We start from the raw sequence: 16,708 nt of genomic DNA on the forward strand, positions 1-16,708 counted from the left end.
ATTGCGATGTCACAACAGTTAAAAATTCTAACAACCAGGAGAGTGCTTTGCAGAGAACATTTCATTCTGGCAAGAGAGTCTGCTATCCTTAGTGGCCTTTTAGAATTGATCTGGAACTTAAAATAGCAGGATGAAGAGCATGTTAGGCAGATGGAACAGCATGGGCAAAGGTGTAGCAGTAGTAAAAAATGACACATTTAAAGTTTTGTGTAGCTACAGAGGTAAGCCTTTCAAACTGTCTCATGTCAAATACTTGGACCAGTTTGAGTTGAAGAAAATTAAGGGATTTTCGAACAGTATAATTTTATAAAATGAATTTATTTTACATTATACTCTATAGGGCCAAAGCAATGAGACTAGGAGACACAATACTGCGTGGAATAAAAGTGTCATTCTCATCATGACTCATCTGTGAACTCAGGAAAATACACTTACATCAAGAAATGCAGGAAAATTGCTCACTTCACATGCTTATGGGTGGATTGAACCTAATTTTGCAGCATTAACGCAAAATTTCTCCGAGAAAACATGTCACCAAGGATGGCAGGAACCTTTATAATTGCTAATAATATTTGTTGCTGCGATGTCACCTTTCATCCTGAGATCACTGCTGTACACATGGGAACAGATAAGCTCCAGAGAAACAGAGATAATACGAATATAGTAAGTCAACCGCATTTCTATCTTCCACATTCCAAGGTCTTTTCAGCTCAGTAGCTGAAAAGGTGTATTTTTCTCACCTGTAGAAGTTGGTGGATATGGTTATAAAGCAGTGATTTTTTAAAAAGATTTATTTTTATATATTTATGCATACAAGAATGAGGGTGTAGGCCAGAGGTCTTGGGGGGCAAGGGGGAAGAATATTCACCAAAGACAGAGTGGGGAGCAGTACAGGCAGATCTACTGAAATACACTGCTGAGAGGATCAGTGGGTGAGACAGGAGAGGTCTGCTGCACCATGTGGGTAGCTCCCTGGCTGGGGGAATTGAACTCATGCTGCAGTGGCTGCTGATAGCTTGATAGTGCTGAGACTTAACCCCTTGCACCACCAGGGAGACATAGTGTTCCTAGGGAGATGAGCTTTTGGACACATCCATCCCCTTTCCTTGGTTTCTTTGCTGATTTCATTCTGAGGACACACCAGCAATGACCGAGAGTCTTCATGGCTTCTTCAACTTCCTCAAGAGATTAACATGCCATTGTCACCATCATCATCACAACAACAACAACAACAACAACTACTACTACTAACACTTATAATGCACTCACTTTGTACCTGCACTATATTATTCTTCTAAGAAGTTGATCTATTCCCAAGGTTAATTCCACACCAATATTATAGGGTAGCTCTGTGCAATAGAACTTTCTGTGATGATCTATGTGTTCCAAGTTTCTGCCATCCAATATCGTAGCTACTGGCCACAGAAGGCTAGTGAGCATTTGCATTGTAGCTAGTGCTATTGAGGATATGCATTTTAAAAATATATTTATGGTTAAAATTTATCAAAATAGCCACATGACTACTGACTGTGGAAACTAAATATTTTAAAATAAGTCCAATAGTCTTCATGTGGAGAACTTTTTATTCCAGCCTTCAGGTAAACATTTAATTCATATGTTGGCCCTTTGCATTAAAACCACCTCCCCAGGGCTACTATGTCTTGTGTGTGATAATATGTGAATAAAATTACATGTGAGTAAAAAAAGCGATTAGAAGACTAATGACATCTATGTAACTTAGATGTTACCCTTGCTAGAAAAAGCGACATAAGTAGCCCTTGGTTTGAACCATCTGTAGCCAAAAAGCAACATATGTTTGCTTTGTTTACTCAACAACCAAGTGTAAACTGATACACCGAACAAGAAATCCCTGTATGGTATGAGATTCTGTGTGTGTGTGTGTGTGTGTGTGTGTGTGTGTTGGGGGGTGTGTGGCCTGATGAGGGCGTCAATCTCTTCCCTGCCCCCTGAGGAACATGTGCACAAGCGCCGATTGGTGGGGTGTCCTCGGGCTGGGGGCGCACACAGAGGCAGAGACGCTTCCAACAATGACCCGCTGGCGAGCGAGCCCCCGCCACAGCCCACGGCGCGCCTGGCTGGTGTGTAGTTGAATGCAAAGCTCCCCCCCCGCCCCCCAACTCTCCTCTCTCCGCCTCTTCTCCCCGCCCTTCCACCGGGTCTCAAACTTCAACCCATACCGTGCCCTTTTCAATTAACCCCCCTCGATCAAAATGAGCATTTCTTTTCTTTGCTCAGCAGCCCATTGTCTGGTGTGATAGATTTGCAGATTTGACAGCTGGGCTCACTCAGACTTGATGCAAACTCCCTTTCTCTGAGAACGAACTTGGACATCTGCAAAGATCCCGAACACTGAGCTGCAGGACAGCAGCTGCTCCCCGGCCCCCGAGGCTGTTCCCCGGCCCTTCTCTGGCCGGAGCGTGGACTTCGGTGCGGTGCTGGGGCGTCCCCGGCTGTCGGGAAGGGCGCGCGCGTCCCGGGCGGCGCAGGGCTCCATCCCGCACCCCTGCGAACGCGTGGTCCCAGGGATGGGGTGGGGGGCAGTGCATGCGCTGGGCTTTTCAAATTATTATTTTACAATTCACTCGAAACAGCCAAGATGGAGGTCAGCGGATCATTTCCTAAAACCAGATCTGACGCGTTAAAAATGCAGCGGGCCTGGGGCAGCTTTTGTCTGCTGGGGGACCTGGAGGAAAGAGGCAGAGACCGCGCGAGCCCGTGCGGGCCGCGGGCGCCGGCCGGGGGGAGGGCGGGCTCCTCCCGCGATCGCGGCTCTGGGGACCTGGGTCTGAGTGTGTCTTTCACGCGCTAAGTCTTAAGTCACAGCCGCGAGAGGCGTGGGGAAAACTTTGTGTTGGGAAGAAGGTTACGATTGCAGTAGAACGGAAGAGAGAATCCTTGTGCATTTTCTCCTTTTGTGTTTGTGAGTGTGTGTGCGTGCATGCGTGCGTGTGTGCGTGTGTGTGTGAGTGAGTGAGTGAGAGAGAGAGAGCAGCGAGGCGAGAGCGCGCGCTCCGGGGCGCTAGCGGCGGTCCTCTGCATAGCGCTCCGCGTCCTGCGCGCGCGTGCGGGGTCCGGCCCCGGGTCCCACAGCCCACGAGCGGGCTCCTCTGCGGCGCCGGTGCGGGAGAGCATCCGAAGGGACCGGTGGGAACTGGAGCAGGCGGAGGGTCCTGTGGCTAAAGCCGGCCTTGGAACGCGCTCCCCTCGCGCAGCTTCCAGTACCCATTAGCATCCCTCTACCCGGCATCCAAGCCGGGGACTCTGCTGGGAAATCGTCCGGGCCCAACCCGGTCCTCCCATCTCTCCAAGGTTACCGCATCTTTCTTCCTAGGGCACAGAAGGGAGCCCAGAAAGGGAAGGAGGAGGCGGGGCACCCCAAAGAATAAAACAAACAAATAAACTGGAGCTGGGCATAGTCGGTCGAGTCCAGGTTGGTGGCGTTGGGAGACAGTTTTCTCGTCCTGTCCTTTTGGAAACCCAGGGCGGCTTTCCCGCTGCCTCTTCCCCTCGTGCACGCACCCCTCAACTTTGGGGCCCGGGGGCACAAGGCGTGCGGGGCTGCACCTGCCCAGGCGCGCGGGGGCTGCGGGCCGGAGCGCTTGCCCCAGGCGGCGGCGTGGACGCGCCGAGTCCCGGCCCCGGTGTGTGTGCGCCGCGCGGCGCCGACGCCGGGGAGGGCGCGGAGGACCTGCGGCGACTGGGGGCGCCCCAGGCGGGTTTCGGCCCCAGCCTTGGCAACGGTGCCCCTCGCTCGGTTGCACTGGAAAGGGGTCGGGCCGCGAGGAAGGGAGCCGGCGACGCGGGACGGCGATTGGCGGCTCGCGCGGGGAGGGCCGGCGGCCGGGCGGGCGAGCCGGGCGAGGAGGGGCGGCGAACTTGCAGCCGCGAGAAGGGGCTCTCCCCGCGCCCGAGCCGGCGTGAGCGCCGCCGCCGAGCGCTTGGGCTCCGGGCAGCGCCAGGTCCCTCGCAGCCCTCGGAAAGTAATTTTATTCGCCTGCATTCAGCCTCTTGGGCTGCATCCCATAGACGCCCCGTTGGACTTTGGGCGCCCGCGTCTGACCTCTCCAGCCCCCATCTTTCCGGTGCAGGCGGCTCCCCGGAATACACGCACATGCACCCCTCGCGCCCCCGCCCCGCGCTCGCACCGGAGTAGGGGTGGGTCCTCAGCCGGGCGCTGAAAAGTCCCCCCAGGCTGGAGCAGGGGAGGGAAGAGGGGCGGGGGACGCTCCAGCGCTCTCGGCTCTCGTTTCAAAGCGCAATCTTCCTTCCAGGTTGGGTCGGACCTGAACCCCTAAAAGCGGAACCTCCTCCCGCCCTCGCGCCAGCCGCGCGTCAGGAGCTGAGTCGCCGGCGGAGGTGGCGGTGGACGGGCCGGGAGTTTCCTCTCGCCCTGGATGGAGCTGAACTTTGGGCGCCCGGAGCAGCGCGGCCGTCCGGGGATCGCTGCGTGCTGAGCTCCCTCGGCGAGACCCAGCGGCGGCCCGGGATTTTTTTGGGGGGGCGGGACCAACCGCGCGCCGGCACCATGTTCCTGGCGACCCTGTACTTCGCCCTGCCGCTCCTGGGTAAGTCGAGGCCGCCGCTAGCTTTTTTCTCTGAGTCTTTGTAAGGGGCGCTTGCGGCAGCCCTACCCGCCCCCCCCCCAACCCGCAAATTGCGGCGCGGGTGCCTTGTGCGCGAAAGGGCGAAGTTTCGTTTTGGGGAAGGGGCTGTGGAGTCCTCGACACCCCGGGCTGGGAGGCGGTGACGGCGCGGCGCTCGCCGCAGCTTTCCTGCTTGGCTTTTATTTTCTGTGGTTTCTAATGAGCCAGCCTGGCTGGGCATGAAGGGATCCGAGCAATCCAGCCTCAGACTCAGCGCTCCTTGCGCGTCCCGGGGAGCAGGCGGAGGCCCGGCGGGCAGGTGGGGTGTGGACCAGCACTGGGTCGGGAGAGTAAACTTCGAAGGGAAAACTTCCCCCACACCCCCGTCCCCCAAGAGCGTCTGGGTGCTCCCCGCCCGGCGAGCCTCGGACCGGGGAGCTGCTGCGCCGCGCAAAGCCTGCCGCACTATTTGGGAAGCGCCCCCTCGGGCTTCGGGCAGGCTGGGGGGATGGCGAGATTGGAACTGGGGGGCGTGGGAGGGCGGCTGCGGAGGCCGAGCGGCGGTTTCAGTCGGGCGGCCCCAGCCGCTGGGACCCGCGCGCACTAGGGGGTGCGCCGGCTGCCCGGCAAAGCGCAAAAAGCCCTCCAGCGTCTCCGGTCTAAGGGGACTGGGGATGGGAGGCAGAGGACTGGGGGAGCCGGGCGGCTGCAGGTCCAGGGCGCGAGCTGCATCCCAGGCCTGGGTGGGGGGCGGGGGCGCGGGTCCGGCCCCTGCGCCGGGCGCCCCAGCAGCCTGACCGAGCCTTCCCCTCCGCGGGCAGGGGAACCCGGGCGTCTTTGCAACTGCGCTCACGCGCCTTCCTCCACCCGCAGACGTGCTCCTGTCCGCCGAGGTGATCGGCGGGGACCGCCTGGACTGTGTGAAAGCCAGCGATCAGTGCCAGAAGGAGCAGAGCTGCAGCACCAAGTACCGCACGCTGAGGCAGTGCGTGGCGGGCAAAGAGACCAACTTCAGCCTGACCTCCGGCCTGGAGGCCAAGGACGAGTGCCGCAGCGCCATGGAGGCCCTCAAGCAGAAGTCACTCTACAACTGCCGCTGCAAGAGGGGCATGAAGAAGGAGAAGAACTGCCTGCGCATCTACTGGAGCATGTACCAGAGCCTGCAGGGTACGCGCCTGGCCGTCGCCCCCCTCCTGCCCCCAGCCCTCCTGAAGGCAGCCGGCCCCTGGGCCCCGGGTCTGGCTGACCTCATCCTCCACTCACTTCTCCCCAGCTGCAGAAAGAAGACCTTTCATTGGCCCCCAGGGACAGCAGCAGCTGGTGTTTGCTGCTTCCCAAGCAAGCATTGTTGGGGCCTGTTTGTTAGAAAACCCACGAGGGGTTGGGGGACACCCCCAGGACCCCGCTGACCTCTCTGAAACTTGGTCAGAGCCACAGACTAGAAACCCATTAAAAGTCCCACCTGAGACCCTCGACTTCCCTCCCGAGGAGAGCCTGCCTGAGGCTTTAGCTCACTTCACAGACTAATGCTGCAAAGACTTGCTCTTCGCCTTGCCTGGAGTTTACCCTTTTCTTCTTCCCTTCTAGTTATTCTGAGTTAAGCTAAAGAATTAAGTATAAAAGGTCCAGTAGAATCCGTTGTGTCTCCCCCTCCCCTCAACACACAACCTGATCAAAGGCACATGTGTGGAAAACCATTTGTCATCTTCTCCATTAGCTGAGTCGTGAACCAGATGGTGTGGTTCAACCTTGGTTAACACAGTAGTGGCTCACAGAGAGAAAGGCCCACTTGTCACAGCCATCCTTTCCAGAGGGAATTTTTCGGTCTGTGCTCCAGAGGTAGCTCGTGTTGGTAAATCTAACACAACATCAGCACATTCATTCTGATGAGCTGAGACTTAACGCTGAAAATTTGTAATACACAGATTTGACCTCTCAGCTGCCACTTCCTCCAGAACCTATTAAAGAAAACCTCTTTCAGAGACTTGACTGTTTCATAGCCAGGGGTACCTGCTTTTTGACTGCATGCCGTGTTTTGGGAGCAAAGAAAACAGGGCCCTCTTTGGGACCACCTTTCTACCATTGGCTCCTGGAGGCAAGCTGGGTTTGTGACGTCACCGGCTCCTTCCTCTCTGATTTCATTCCTTTGCAAAGAGTGGGAGAGTTTTCTGGCAAGAGCAGGCTGGGTTGCTCTCCAATGTTTTCATGGCACTCTGGAGAGCAAGGACAACAACGGCAGGAATGAAAAGAAATAACCACAGCCAAATAGAGGCATTTGAGATCTTTGAAAGTTTCAGCATCTTTTTTTTTTTTGTTACACAATCATACCATAATTAGAATTCAGATTCAGTAACAAAAACTGCCTGAAACGTGTCTATTTTCCATATCTGAGCCTAATCTTTCTGTTGTTTTCAGGAAATGATCTGCTGGAAGATTCCCCCTATGAACCAGTTAACAGCAGATTATCTGATATATTTCGGGTGGTCCCTTTCATACCAGGTAAGCAGATTTATACTTCCACTCTGGTGCCTTTGCCTGCTTGAAATCTCTTGGCTTGCCTTCTCTTGGGCTCTCAAATAGTGTATAAGTAGATAGTTGAATGGCACAGTGTTTCTGGGAAGTTTGCAAGAGGAGGATGATAATGAAGAGGCAGAATGCCTAGAGATGATTGTGTGACTTGAAAGTAATTCTAAATGAAGTAATGTGGCGTGGTGGTTTGGAAGAGGCTGGAGGGAGGTGACTGAGTCGAATTTTGTTTTGCATGAAAATGATTGGCCAACTCTTGCAAAGGGAGTGCCACTTCTGTCTGTAGGTGGCAATCGAATCCCCTTCTTGCTGTATACCTCCTGCACAGCATCTCTGAAACCGGATCTGTTCAGATGATGCCACACACTTTACAAGACATCTGAAGATCATCTTCAATGGATGAAGAATTTTGGATAGACTCACTTGTCTCCTTTTGAGTTAACAATTCTTTAGTTTCTAATTTCTCCTGAACAAGTATATGCACATAGAAGAGAATCCCTAACTGCCTCCGTGGCCCTATAAAAAGTAATCTTGCTTATCCAAAGTTTATTTTGTCTTGCTTAGCAATTCTACGTTTGGTTTGGACGTGAACTTGGTTTTAAAATGAAGTTTTTCATAACATCTGCATTTAGACCACCTCATCTATAATGAGCAAGGCAGTAATTTCTCTTAATGACATACAGATTCCAGACTGACCTTGTCTTTATTTGTTTACAGTTCAAACATTTTCTCAAGTACATAGAGTCATCACAAATGACATGTTCTTGGTGGTTAAACACAGTGGTCAGTGTTGAATTGGACATGATAGTTTGTTACTGGTGAGAGTGTTCTAGTGTTCCAAATATTTTGTTTTCCTGTAGAAAACCACAGAACCAAGGGAATATGGACTGCTATTATGTGAGGTTGGATTAGACATCCATCCATTGGGTACCTACAACCTTTTAGCCATTTTGGCAGTGAGCCAGACAGATGTCGTCCTACCCTCATGAATCTTAGAGACAGTCAGCAATTGACATTTATTAAGCCCTTCTTATAAGCCACACACTGTGTTAAGAGCTTCACATCATTAATTTATATAATCCTCATCAAGTGCTGCTTTGGTATTATTGTTTCCATTTTAGAGATGAGGCAATTGAGGCAGTGTGGAATTGAGAAGCCAGCCTAGGAATCACCAAGCTCCTAACTGATGGAACCAGAATTTAAACCTAGGTTGGACTGAGTCTAAGCTTTTGGAGCATCTGCCTCTTGGTGCTGAGAGTGTGGTCCTTAGACCAGCAGCATTAACATCATCAGGGAGTTGGGACAGAGATCTCAGGCCTCATCTGCTGAATCTGAGTTTGCCTTTTAAGAAAAGCCATGGACTGGGTGCTTCATAGGCACAGGGAGGTGGAGAAGCATTCCTGTTTGTTCAGAGGAAGTGTGTGTGTGTGTGTGCGCATGCATGCGTGCGTGTGTGTTTCAGAGGCATCCATATATTATCCTGAATAATGTCCATAATTTCTACCCCCAGTCCCTACCAGTGCACTCTCTCCCCTTGCACAGGCAGGTCAGTGGCTCAGGCAGTGAAGGAGAGGTGCACAAGGAAGAGCGTGTGACCCTCTGGGCTCTCAAGGGAACAGGTCTATAGAACTAAGGTGGGAGTGGCACATGCGATACCGGTAGTGAACCTGGATTTCCTAGTGCCTTTGAAGGGCAGTGGCCCTTACCTGCTGCCTCTCCCACGGGACTCTTATTCCTCAGTTTTAAGGATATACACCTCCCATGGACAGTGGGCACAAGAAAGTGGGGTTTTCATTTCAGGACCTCTGTGAGCTCCAGGACGTAAGCAGGCTCCTTTTCCCTTCTGCATCTCCCTTTCCTTGGCATCATGAGTCTGTTGGAGTAAATAACCTCCAGTCTCAAGAGTCCAGGATTCTCCAGGAGGTTGAAGCCATGCTGGAATTCCCCCACATAGGGACTTCCTCTTAGGACCCCTTCATGTTGATTTTGCTCTGGCTTTTATGATAGCTATTAATCACAGCCCACCCACGGACAGGGCGTATTTACGTGTCTGTCTTTCCCACTGGAAAGTTAGGGCCTTGCTCATCTTGTTGGGTGTCTGCTGAGTGCGACACCCACGCTACTGTCCTTTCTTGGGTCACTGTGTCAGAATGGCTTGGTCATTCTTGGATCCCACTGGTCGGTCCAAATTTCTTGACCAGTGTGGGAAGTTCTGCACTGGCCAAGTCCCCCTCCTTCATTTTTTGGTTGCCTCTGTCAGCCAGGTTTCTTTTCATAGTGAGCATGAGCCCGGGTTTATGAGCCCCGTCCTGCTCAGAACCCAGAAGTCAGAATGAATTACTTAGAGTGAGGAAGGCCTTGTCTGGATCTCCATCTTATATCTCAAGAGCATTGAATTTAGGTTCCAGCACTAATGAGCTTTGACCTCTGACAGCGCCTGTGTGCCTTAAGTGGATACAGCAAAGCCAAATGGAGCCTTGAGAGGTTTTAAGTCATTGAATAATGCATATTATCCAGGTTGGCATTTGGAGCGTGGGGAAAGACAGAGGAGCAGGATGATAAATGTTGCTTTTCATGGGTTGAATCTGAGTTTCTAGAACATTTTCCGCCTTGAAAGCCTCTGAGGAAACCAGGACAACTGGGCCTCTGCCTTTTATAGATAAGGTAGCAATCAGAGTTTCCATATTTGGATTTCTCTGCCCAGTGTTTATCCACATACATTAAGTGTGAGCTGAATCCTCTCACGAACAAGACATGTTTGACATGCTGTACTTCCATGTTCTTTGGCCTCCTCAAACTGGGGCCATCTTTGTCATTGTTTATTTGATCACCGGTGAGCTATGTTCCATAGCATGGCTGCTGGCACAAGGAAGAAGAAAAATAAGGTAGGATCTAAAAATGGTCATCTCTGACCTGAAGCCTGAGCTGCAGAGGGGAAATCAGGAAGCTTCACCCGGGAGAACTGTGGTGGGGTTTGGAGGGCTTGCTCCTGTGGAAACTCAGTAGTGAAATCTTTGGTCTGCGAGGCACTTTGAAGGCTTGATAAGGTATTTTTTCCTGTGGGTTGATGCCAGTGTGGATTTTAGGGGGCCTGAAACATTTAGAATGGGGCAGTGAGCTGGAGGACTCAAAGGAAAGAGTGAACCAGTGCAAAAGGGTGTCAGAGGAGAGGAGAGAAATAGCAGGGCGCCCTGGGGTGGGAAGGCAGAGCTGTGTGGGTGCTGGGGGCCCAGAGGAAGCAGCCACCACGGGGTGCTCACCCCTCCTCTCCCAGCCACAGGGCTGCTCTTTAACCTCCATTCCACCTCACCCTTTCTTCCTCACAGAAGTTGACAAGTGGCAAGAAATGATTTGAAATAGTGATTTGAAAGGAAGACAAACCTGTTGGTGATGTTTTCGGACTCTCAGGGAGAACAAAGCAGTGAGAGAGTTTGAAAGTGCAGCAGGTTCGAGGTTGGAGGATCTGAGAATGGACAGAGCCTCTCCAGGAAACAGGGCCCTGAGGTCTGACAGGATTGACCCAGAGGTTGCATTTTGTGGAGAAGAATTAAGAGATGCCAGGCCTTCCTCAAATCTTTTTTTTTAAGATTTATTTATTTATTTATTTATACAAGCACTGGGTACAGTCAGAAGCATGGGAGGGTGAGAGAATTCACCAGAGCCAGAGCGGGGAGCAGAACAGGCAGACTGACGAAATACACTGCTGAGGGGAGCAGCGGGCGGCAGGAGAGGTCTGTGCGCCATGTGGGACCCTCGCCCGGCAGCTGGGGATCGAACTGGCACTGCAGAGGCTGCGGGCAGCTTTGCAGCCCAGCGCTCAACGGCTGCGCCACCAGGGGAGGCCCCCTTCCTCGAATTTAATCAAAGTCAGTGGCTTTGGAGAAAAAGAATCAAGTGGGAAGATTGTGGGGGATGACTAAAGTCAGAATTTGAACAACCTAAATCTGATGTGGTAACAGGCACGCTCCTGCTTGCGCACCCGTTCCCGAGTTCTCAGAGTGACTTCCACCTGCCAAGGAAGCCATGGGGTCCCATGCTGGGTCCCCCCCATATCAGGGAATGGTTTGCTTCAGGATGAGGTGCCCCTAAATCCCTTCTGAATCTAGCCCTTTTTTCTCAGTGATGCTGTGAATAATTAGCCATGTTTCACTTTTCTGTTTTAACGTCTTCTCATATTTAGGTCACTATTACAAAAAAGAAACTTTTCTTAAAAAATTGTACATGTTGAATAAGAGCTTTATAAGGTCACCCTCTGTCTTGTCAAATCATGACAAGAGAAAAGGGCTTGTAAATGCCAGCTAGGGGTGTCGGTAGCCCCTTGCTTTCCACTCTGCCGTTTGCAAGAGCTCTCTAATTGTGTTGGCTCCTCTGTATTTGAATGCCCTGTTGCTTCCTTGGTATCATTCTGGCACGTATGGTAAACTCCCTGGCAGGCCATTTGCCCCCACTGTCCTTCTGCCCCCTCAACTCCTCTCCACTCAAGCTTGTTGAGCTAAACCAGGTGTTTCATGCAGATTCTTTGTTGCATGTTTGCACCTGGCTTTGCCTCTCTTTGGGAAGTTTCTATTCTTCAAGGCCAAGATCAGATTTCCTCTCCAAGGGCCATGCTGGAATTCCCCCAGATAGGCACTTCCACTTAGGACTCCTTCATGCTGTGTTTTGCTCTTGTTTTTATAATAGCTGTTAATCACAGCCCACAGACAGGACTTATTTATGTGTCTGTCTTTCCCACTAGAAATTAGGAACTTGCTCATTTTGTTGGGTGTCTGCACGCCACGGGCATCCTTCCTGGTGCTAAGCAGGGTCCTGTTAACCAGAGGTGGTTGGATACAGAGGAGGATCTTAAAGACCTCACCCAACCCTTTGCTTACACAGAATTGAAGCTCAGAGAGGGGATGCAGTTTGGCTGGGTCATACTGTTTGGAGGTAGCCTCAGAGACCTTGCCAGATCATGGCACTGTCTTAAGGGGGGTGGGGGGACAGCCTCTTTCTGTTCTGCATACTCTGGACAAACTTCATCCATTCCTGGAACCTCAGCTACTAAGGATGAATCAGAGCCTTCCTGCCTACTTCAGCTTCTCTTGAGTTCCAAATCTGTTTTTTTTTTTAAAGATTTATTTATTTATACAAGCACTGGGGTATAGATCAGAGGCGCGGGAGGGTGAGAAAATTCACCAGAGACAGAGCCAGGAGCAGAACAGGCATGAAGGACTGAAATACACTGCTGAGGGGAGCAGCAGGCAAGACAGGAGAGGTCTGCTCGCCATGTGGGAATCTCCCTGGCCAGCCAGGAATTGAACCGGCACTGCAGAGGCTGTGGACAGCTTCACAGCGCTGCGCTCAATCCGCTGCGCCACTGGGGAGGCCCCCAAATCTGTGTTTCTAACTGAGATCTGCACCACTCTATCCGGATGTATCTCAGTTGCTTCAAATGGTGCATCCAAACCAGATGTCAGTATCTTTCCCTGTTCTCTTCCTGAGTCTCTTAGAGAATGTATTTTTCCAGTAATCTAAGTTATACACTTCGGGGGTCATCTCTGTCTCCTCTGCCAAGCTCAGTCCTTCAGCTGGACCCATTGCTAGATACCTGCAGGTCTTTGAATGATTCTCTCCTATTCCTTTAACATGTCCATCTCATTTCACACTTGAACTTTGCACTGGTCTTCTAGCTGACTCCCTGTTTCTCCCAATCCAAGCTGGCCTTTTCATAGCCAGGTCTTATCTTAGCACATTGGTACTTACAGGATGGACCTTGCTTCATCCAGCCTCCATACGAGATCTCCTACCAATCAACCTTTTATCTTTTGGCCAGGTGCTGACTCACCTATGCTCTGGCAGCTTCGTGCCCTGCCCCCATGTTTTACACCAGTGAAAGAATGTGCTCTGGAGTCCCCCAGCCTGGATGCATCCTCTCTTTGGCACTCACTTTATCTTGAGTAGGTGGTTTGAGCTCACTGTGCCTCAGGCTCCTTGGATGAAATGGGATGATGATAATGCCTTCCTTCCAGGAATTTGCAATGTAAAGAAGCTAGGTGTAAAATACCTAGCACAGTGCCCGAAATTTACTTGGCCTCAATAAATACCAGTTATTTTTAATCTGCACCCAGGCCATGTTAGTGCTTGACTTACTCCTGAATCCAGACTGGGACTGTTTTCAGCAGACGGTATCCTCTGATCATGGAACAGTGACTCCATGTCTTGACAGGGTCACAATCCTGAGCCTTCACAGGAAAACTAATCATAAACTACCTTAGACAAGAAATAAAAAATATATCCTCTGTGTAAAGGGCCCTGGAGGCAAGTCCTACCTCTTAATAAGTCAGTGTGAGCCTGAACTCGCCTTTGAGGAAGGTCTTCCTGATTCCTGCCCTTAACCCCCCCTGCTCTTGGGGGCTCCCCTATCCTTATGTTCTTTGACCAGAGGTGAGTTTGCTGCAGCTGGTAATCACCCAGGCTGGGAGCTCTTCCTGTGCTTAAGGATTCCTGTGATCAGCCTTTCCTTCTCAGCTTGACTGATTCCCATTCTTCTAACCTCTCCCCATAAATCTTCTTTCCAACGCCCCTCATAGCAGGAAGAATGACTGGTCCCCAGAAGGGCATGCCTGAAACCTGGGAGATGCTTCCGACTCCCCAGGCTCTGCTAAATACACTTACATTTCACTTTCACAGACCACTACTTTTGGTCTTTATTCTTTCCCTGTCTGGCCCCTCAACAATCCATTTTCATAGTAAAACAATAAGAAATTACAAACAGGTGTAAAAGGAAAATACATTTTAAATGGTCCATAATCCCAACAACCAACAATAACCTCTGTAGACAAGTTGGTAGGCGCTTTTTAAGGTCTTTGTTGTTGTTGTTAAATGTGAGTAGGTATACATACGTGTATATACACATCCATGTGTGCATGTATTTATGCATATATTGTATATTTAGCATAAAAGGGGGTCCTAGGGTGCACATACTTTCTTATTTATTTTCCTGATGTCCTGCGGAGTCTGTGTCTTCTTATGTCACCAACTAGTTTCCAAAGGCAGATTTTATTACTTTGAGGAACTGTTGACCTCAAGAAGTTTCGTGAATAAAACAAGAGGTCATTTCAGTACCCAGATACTCATGGCAAAGACCTGAATACTGCAGCGAAGGCTGTGGAGGTAGAGACTGTCAAATATTTTGCATAGAGTTACTGTAGGTCCTCTCGGTGGAAGAGGGGAGATAAAACATCAGTGAGTGACAGGTAATTGCATGAACTGAAGATTGTTACAAGGTGCAAAATTATTTATAGCCAATATGTCTGTCCTCATTCCTTCTCCTTAGTCCTCTGAAGTATTTCTTTCTGCCATCTCTTCATTTTTCTGCTGTCGAAGCTTGTTCTTTCCAAAGGATGCACCTCTTGGCTACTCCCTCCACTCCCCATTTTGTTGTTCTCTGAGGTACAGTACCGAATTCTCCAGAGAAAACATCAAAGTGGGATTGTCTGTCAAAAAACACTGGCCCAGGAGTCAGGAGACGGGTGTTCTTCTAGCTTTACCACCTTACCAGCGGGGTGACCTTGGGCAAGTGTCTGCCTTTCCTGAGAGCCATCTGTTCCTTCCATAAAACACAGTCAGTGGACTAGAATGATCTATAATGTATTTTCCTTCCTTCTCTGCTTTTTTTTTTAAAGATTTATTTATTTATACAAGCACTGGGGTACCGGCCAGAGGCACGGGAGGGTGAGAGAGAATTCACCAGAGACAGAACAGGGAGCAGAACAGGCAGAAGGACTGAAAAACACTGCTGAGAGGAGCAGCGGGCGAGACAGGAGAGGTCTGCCGTGCCATGTGGGTATCTCCCTGGCTGGCCGGGAATCGAACCGGTGTGGCAGAGGCTGTGGACAGCTTCACTGTGCTGCGCTCAACCGTCTGTGCCACCGGGGAGGCCCTTCCTTCCTTCTCTGTATATTTAATCTTGTATTATCCTGGACTTATTATTTTTCTTTTGAGCTTGTTTTTCATACCAAAGAATATATGTTTTTTCATTTTAATTATATTTAAACAAAGCATGAGTTATTCAGTATACACCTACTTTGAACTGGAGTATATTTAACACATCTTATTTGGATACATGGAAGAAGACAAGACAGAAAAGAGAAGGAAGGCAGTGGAGAAAACAGGAAAGATGGGGAAATGAGAGACGGAAAGGAAAAAGGAAGCCAGAATTGAGTTCAGGAGACAAAATGCCTATCATAATGTCATATTTAAATAAATTGAATAACGAAAAGTGCCAAGTTTGTTTTACTGAAGGGTAAATAAAAATCCCTGGAGTGTAGGTGCAGTAGGACTTTTGGAGGTCATTCTAGTCCAATCCCCTTATTTTACTGATAAGAGCACAGAGTATTCCATAAATTTCTAGGACAGTAGAACATAAATTGTCTAGGAGAGCGATGACAAGTAAAATTAGGTGTGTGTTTGTTTTTAGATTGATATTGGAAACTCTCCATAGCCTGGCATTTCCCCACCTTGTTTGAATTGTCCTTCACCTGCTCAGGTCTGGGCCCCATTTCTGATGCCACACTCAATGTCAGCACAGCTGGGGTGAGAACTGCAGCCGCAGACTTTCAGTAAAGGGGTGTTTGTCCAGGGTTTCAGAATGGCTTTTGGGACAAGGGCTAATGGGTCTCTGGCCACGGGGATCAATGGCCAGAACATTGATTTTCCCATCTTTTGGCCCCTTTCAGAGTTGTCTGCAAGGCAAAACGAGGAATTGTTTGTTGCTTTAAGCCCTCGGATTATTAAAAAAAATCCTTCATCTGAAATTTTTGGTTAAAGAAGCTAACTACTTCCAGTAATTTAGAGACTTAACTAGCTGGGTCAGTGATGAAAACGAATGGGTAATTTGCATAAGGGGCTAATTTATTATGTCCCCTGGGCATCTCTTTCCTCTCTCCTTCCATTCTAATTAATGTTCTAAGAGGCTCTATCACCATATCAGAAATGAGGGGTGAAAGCAGCTATTGTTAACCATTATTCTTATGATTTTTATCTTCTGTGATCTTTTAATCATTTTCCTTTCATATCCAGGGACTTACACAGTTAGAGCTGGGGAGTGTGTGGAGAGGAATTTTAGGGGTGTGCTTTTTTCTGCTTTCTTTCTTCAAATAGTGGGTTGTAAAGGTAAAAATGACTCAGGAGAGCTCTCCCATTACAGAGGGGTTTGCAGAACATAGAGTGGAATGGGGCTAAGGGCCAGGTTGCTTCTGAATTCTAGTCCTGCAAATCCATCTATTGAAACATGTAGGTTCCCAGAGATACAGAAAGATTTGTGTCTCCCTCCCCTGCTTCTACGTGTGTATTTAAAATGCGTGTATGTAAGTATGGATGTCTACATTATGAAGCTTTTTGCCTCCAAAGAATCTTCCTTGACGTGTTTCAGTTGATTCTGGCTGTGACAAAGGCAGCTGTGTGTGAGAGAGTGTGACACAGCTGAGGAAAGGCAAGAGAACAAGCAATTTCTTCGAAAATCAATTGCAATTTACTCCTACTAAATTGGCCCAAGGTCCGCCCCGTCTAAGCATTAGCATATGACAGACTTTTAATCA

General features: G+C 49.9%; 1 protein-coding gene across 2 annotated transcripts in view; it reads left to right on the forward strand.

Annotated features, from left to right (window-relative positions):
• Positions 1-4,546: 4,546 nt before the first annotated feature.
• Positions 4,547-16,708, forward strand: part of GFRA1 (GDNF family receptor alpha 1) — a gene marked incomplete at both ends in the record, with an annotated part of 202,135 nt that continues 189,973 nt past the window's right edge. For both annotated transcript variants that reach the window (XM_084246218.1, XM_084246219.1), the window contains 3 exons: positions 4,547-4,586; positions 5,478-5,771; positions 7,020-7,103. In XM_084246218.1, the coding sequence (XP_084102344.1) occupies positions 4,547-4,586; positions 5,478-5,771; positions 7,020-7,103 (418 nt within the window). The remainder of the gene's footprint in view (positions 4,587-5,477; positions 5,772-7,019; positions 7,104-16,708) is intronic.

This window comes from Talpa europaea (genome assembly GCF_964194135.1).
Source record: "Talpa europaea genome assembly, chromosome: 10".
NCBI lineage: Eukaryota > Metazoa > Chordata > Mammalia > Eulipotyphla > Talpidae > Talpa > Talpa europaea.